Here is a 6000-nt window from a genome sequence, read left to right as displayed (position 1 = left end):
GGTTGAGTGCTCACCTGCACAAAAAATTGTCCCCTTTTTGTGGCCTTACAACAACAGAAGTTTTGTGACTGCTGAGAAGACACATTTCTCCCTTGTGATCTTACAGAATTATACTGGTCTGCAATGAATTGGTACACTAGAGACAGTATGCTGACTTAGATGAATTAGATAGTTTGATGCAGTGGGCAACTCTTGTGATGTTGGTATGTTTGAATAGAATAATGTGTGCCTAACTATCTCTTCTAAAAAGAAACAAACAGAAGCCTAAATCTAATTACATTTCTGTTGTTAAAGTACTTGATACAGACTGCTGGGTAGCAGCTGTAGTCTTGCAATTCACTGGAGTCTTAGGACAAGATTCTGATAGGTTTTTCTTTCACATTCCCATGAATGATGTTTCTTCACATAGTCCTTAGCCTTTCTTACAATTTCTCTTTTCATAATGGGGTCATTCATCAAACTCTTGGACAGCACAACAAACTCCTGGAAAAAAAAAAAAAAAAGAAAATAATAAATTAAAAGTTCCTTGAAGTTCTAATGATACTGACATAGCTTGGTGACAGTAAAGCACTTCAACTGTGAGCCAATACATAATATGATGCTCATTCGTTCACGAAGTTCAAAGTCATTCTTCAAGGTCAAGTACCTTAGTTTGTTTATAAACAACAATCAATAAATAATTATTTTATATCTTTTATACAGCCTGCCAACTAAGAGATTTAAAATCGAAGCCAAATCCCGAGAGTATTAAGACAACTACACGCAGCAAATTTAATGGACACAAAAACTGTTTGCCTACTAGAATGTTAGAAAACCACTGGTTATAAATTAAATAATTCCCCTGGTCTCCTTCATGGAGGACAGATGGCATCAGATTGATCTAAGCTCAGCTAAGCTCATTGCTACTGAAACATCTTTAGTTAATTCTATAGTAAGACTAAAAAACCTCACTACACAAAGATAGTTATAGTATAAAGTTAGGAGCAGGCATGCAGCAACAAGCTCTTCTGGAGTTGTTGATGCTGGGCAGTTACAGATACAGCAGTGTTACCTCAACAAGCTCTGCAAAAAAAAACAAATATGAAATTCCTTTAACTTTATTGGGCAAACTGTTACACCTGAAAGACTACAACTATTCCTTTGCTTGTTCCTCTGCCACTCCAATTTAGTTTTAGGGAAGTGAAGTAAGTTGTGAACATCAAACATGTGAAAGGAGATTTGATTTCTGAACAGCTGGTCTAATTTTCTATCAAAAGATAATGTCCAGTACTTCATCTTGATTACAAATGTGCTCAAATCTTTGCAAAATATTGTCTTGGTTCAGCTCAGAAGAGCAGACAGCTATTGGATCAATGAAAAATTAAGATAAGACATTATTACACAATGGGTAGTGAAGTCAGTGACAGATTTTTAAGGCACACATAAGGACATGGGAGACATAAAGAATGGCCAAAGGAGATAGATATATTATTTACATAAACCGTCAGCTATGAGAGGAAGTATCACAAATAAGACTAGAGTTATATTAACACTAGGTTAACTAACAAACTATACTTGAAAACCCAAGTACAAATTGTATATAAAGAGATACAAAGATATAAAATCTTTGCTTACCACAGGATCAATGCTGAAGTTGTAACGCAAGTGATGTCTATGCATAATACATAACTATAGGGTGACCCCTGGGAAACACCGATATGTGAAAGCACATTGAACATGTTATAATCACTGCCTTGACTCCTACTGACAAGACAAATATTGTAAATATATGCATCAGTGCCAAGAAATTTAAGTAGTCAAAGATGCACACATCAGTTCTGTTAGCAAGGCTTGTAACTAAGTTACATAATCAGTTCTGTGTAGAAAATAGAGTAAGATGATTTTCATACATGCATATTAACAAAATCTTATATTTTTTTACATGAAATCAGTACTGCATTGTATTCTGCGCAAAGATGCCTTTCAACTTGTATGGTTTATGGGTGCAAAAAATGATACTCCTTGCCCAGTGATCCGAGCATAGGTTTCACCCCAAACACATTTTTTCCTATGCCTGTTCAAAAAAAACCTTTGATGCACTGCAGAACTTTGGCCAAGCTTCAGGCTCCATCTACTCCATTCCCAACTATTTCTTCTTTTCTCATGCTGGCTCTCTCCATGCTGCACTGGAAGAGTAGCCTCTGGACTAGTCATAAGGGCCWTGTGCTTCATATCCAGCCTGCTTTCCATCCACAACTACCTTGCAGACAACCATTTAGGTATGTGCTAATTTGATTAGTGTTATACTGGTAAACAGTTAGATACTTAGGATCCCTGCGGTCTGAAGAGGGTATTTTCTGCCTGTGCTTGTAAGACTCTCCCTACGGAAGATAGGTGAGTCTGGTCTAGAGGGTATCCTAAGGCTGCCTGTATCAGACAGTGCAGATACAGCCAATGACTCCAACCTTAGAGATATATGTTCTTTTCCTTCCTCCTTATCTGCCAAGAATACAGAACAGGGGAGGTGGGAAAGTCTTACGTGACTTATGCTGGCTTCAACCAATTGCCTGTATAATCATAGTAATAAATACTGTTCACACTGAACTACATTCCAACTTTAATTTTATGCTCCTGTGGAGGATTTTATTTAAAATAATGTTTTAAAATAATTTATGTAAATTACCTCAAGCAGCAATGTAACATTTCTTGACAGGTAGTCCTATTAGCATTCTTTTAAAATGTGGATATAGAGGACAAAAACTTGGAAACATGTAAATGATAGAAGCAATGAGATACTTGTGCACAGTTACAATACTTAATGCTGGGGATAATTTCAGGATAATGCCAACCTGAGTCCAGAGCAGAAAAACTGAGTAACTGCAGGAGGGAGAAATAACAAATGGAAAAATACCAGGGAGTGGGATTGCAAATAAGGGTTTCTCAGCRTTATCCCTACCTCTTCTACTAATCAAATGTGACCACCTACAAGTCACTTACAATCTGACTGGAAGCCAATGGAGAGATTCACTATGACTTAACTGGGTTTTGCCTCGTACCCTTGGAGCTTCTGGCTGAGCTTTTCTTCAGTTTTGTACGCTCAGTTTTTTTAGAGAGCAGTAACCTCATTCGCAGGTGTCTTTCTTAACCCCAACTGACTTGAATTTCAGTTGTAGTTTTGTGGTAAATCTGAAGCATGGGCTTCCACTTGCAGAATACAGCCACTGAGAACTCAATGCTATTTCTGAAAATCTAGGATTTAATTTCTCTTTACTGAAAACCTATGAGATACAAATTACTTACTGTGGGCTAACCTGTCTCTGCATCAGCTGCTAGGCTTTAAGTATTTCTGCAAGTTATCTTACACTCTCAGATTTTGCTGCAAATGTGAAGTAAGCTTTACTTCTGATGAAAGAGGGGCAAAATTCATAAATTACTTTTTAACTATCAAACATAAGAGTATGCACCTCAACAGCAACAGCAAAGGAGGTGATATGCATGATAACTTACTACTTGGGGGAAAGAAAAACATGTTTCTATTAAGTCCTTTGTTCACTTACAGAAATGGGTACAATAATTATATGTCACGGAAAAAAAAAAAAACAACACAGTGTAAAAGTTGAAGCCTCAATAGTTGGCCACAGCCCAGAATAAAGAGGGGAAAATATCATGTTGTTTACATCCAGATGTAGTATTACATGTGCCCTTTTTTTGTGGGCAGTACATCACTTCAGACGCAGGCATTCTTTAATGGCAAGATCCATAATATATTTTTCCCCTGGTAAATTGGCCAGTCATCTTTAAAGAAAATATTGGCTTCTGTATATAGCACCTCAAAGAAATTTTGCATAATATTTTGTAGAGAACCAGAAATACAGGCATCTGGAAGATAAAGCTAAAAAATGAGTGAACTGAGTAAACAGAATGAATAGTCCTTCAATTACAAGGAGAACTACAAAAGTGCCACAGCTCACATGATGAAAATAAGATGCATGGTTAATATATTATTTATATAATGAAAGTAAGTAAGTCTGCTATTAAACCGTTTCATATCAGCTTCAGCAGATAAAAGAACATGATTCTTAAACAGCAGAGAATCAGCCCAGGGAAGGCAAATTCTAGCTGTACAGTCAGAATAGTGACATACCTACCTAGTGGCAGGCAAAACTCAGATTGCAGGCACATCTGTGTACTTCACAGGGCAATGGGCCAGTATTTCTAAGAGAGTATAAAYAGCGATTGCTGGCACTGCCAAAAATAAATCACAAATCAGTCTATTCATTACCAAAGTTCACAAGGCTAAAACCTTAGGATAAATTCTGCCTCGAAGTCCTGGTCTCCTACAGCAGGAATGGTATTGATGCATGTTTGGCAGAGCACAGTGATGTGCCTTCAGTGTATTGCTGCCTGTAGCCAGCTGAGCTGGTTCAGCAAATTAGTTGTGTTTCCCTGCCTCCACTTCAAAAGTTATTTCTGCTAACAGTAGTCTTTCCTGCTCTCACTTAGACAGTTGTTTGTGCTTGGAGCCTCTCTTAAGGGCTCTTATTTACCTCCTCTCCCTCCTTCTGTGAGCTTTTACAGATGCTGTCCATATAATTTTGAACCTTAAGAAGTTGAATAACTCTGTGTCTTCCCTTTTAACATGCTTTTGGCATTATATATGGCCCAAAAGCAGGTGGCTATTCTTATCTCTTACTTACCACTTTTTCTTTCATGTCCCATTAACTCAGTGTCACTTTTAACATAAACTTGTAAGGTCAAGTAATGGCAGGATTAAACCATGACTTAAAAGTAAGGTGCACAGGTGATGTAGTATCAAGGACAAAATCTTTCATAGTTTCCACTTTTACATTAACTGCTGTTTCCACCTGGRTATTTTTTTCAATGATTGGCAAGGTTTTCGCTATTTCCAGTCACGAAGCCTGACAATATCTGCAAATGGTTAATGATGAGTATAATTACGCACAAAATTTGCTACTTCTCTAAGCCATGAAAGCTCACTTCATTTCCTTTGTAGCAAAAAAAAAAAAAAAAAAGAGGAAAACCAATAGTGATCATAATTAAAAATGATTCTTGTTCTATAATAGTCAATTTATATCCTTCTAATTTAGCTTTCAAAAGGTAAGATAGTCCACATACCAGATACAATGCCTCCTATTTAAACTTACTGTATTGTAAAGTTTTCCCTCCCCAAATGAGCAACAACTTGAAAATAAGCAATGTTTTCTACACTTGAACTAAGATATAGCCCATACCATCACAACCAGGTAGGATCCACTGAACTTAAGCAATGACAGATTCCTTTGACATTTTCTTAAAAATCTTCAGCAACACAGATTTTTTCAAGATAGAGATGGACTTCCCCAAGCATCTGACTACTACACTAACTTATCCATACCATTAAAAGAAATTTCCCCTAATGTGTAACATTACAATTTAATCACACTGTTATGAACTGCCTTCATTCATATCACCTAATCATGTATATTCTCCTGAACTGTTGGATTTTTCTTTGTTTGTTTTCTGGACTGTGGTCTGTTTTAGCTTTGGGCTAATACAGAAGCATGGATTTTGTGTGCTGAGGAGAATTTAACCTTGTCCTTGAAAGTCTGCAGTGTATCCTTTCAGATCTAACCCAAGGACTAAAGGACAAGGTTGTATGACGAAGTAGACATGGAAACCTCTTTAGAGGCTCTGGGTGGGATGGAATAAACACTCAGATTGCAGAGAATGGTGGATAGAGATAAAGATGCTGGCAGGATAAAACACTCTAGAAATAATTAGAATTTCACGAAGCTGAGATTTAAGCAGCTTTCTGAGAAGAGGAAACTTTTTTTTGAAGAACCTGTGCAGTCTAACAAAGGGAGAATGATGACTTCTGCTGTTCCAGAGCCAGCCAGCATGCAGTGAGCTGCAGGAAAAGGGAAGGCAGGGAAGTTTAACCCCTTGAAAATTGCTACACAGGGGAAGAGGAGAGGAGATACGGATCTCAGAATAGGGAAAAGGGTGAGCAAATAGGACAGT

General features: G+C 37.3%; 1 protein-coding gene across 4 annotated transcripts in view; it reads right to left on the bottom strand.

Moving 5' to 3' along the window:
• Nucleotides 1-269: 269 nt before the first annotated feature.
• The window catches only part of GLT1D1 (glycosyltransferase 1 domain containing 1), a 65450-nt gene continuing 59719 nt past the window's right edge, over nucleotides 270-6000 (bottom strand). For all 4 annotated transcript variants that reach the window (XM_026058759.1, XM_026058761.1, XM_026058760.1 and 1 more), the window contains one exon: nucleotides 270-483. In XM_026058759.1, the coding sequence (XP_025914544.1) occupies nucleotides 337-483 (147 nt within the window). In that variant the 3' untranslated portion in view covers nucleotides 270-336. The remainder of the gene's footprint in view (nucleotides 484-6000) is intronic.

The sequence above is a fragment of the Apteryx rowi genome, unplaced genomic scaffold (genome assembly GCF_003343035.1).
Source record: "Apteryx rowi isolate R43461 unplaced genomic scaffold, aptRow1 scaffold_15, whole genome shotgun sequence".
NCBI classification, from domain to species: Eukaryota; Metazoa; Chordata; class Aves; order Apterygiformes; family Apterygidae; genus Apteryx; species Apteryx rowi.
Note: the sequence above shows the minus strand (reverse complement) of the source record. Positions and strands in the feature narration are given on the sequence as shown.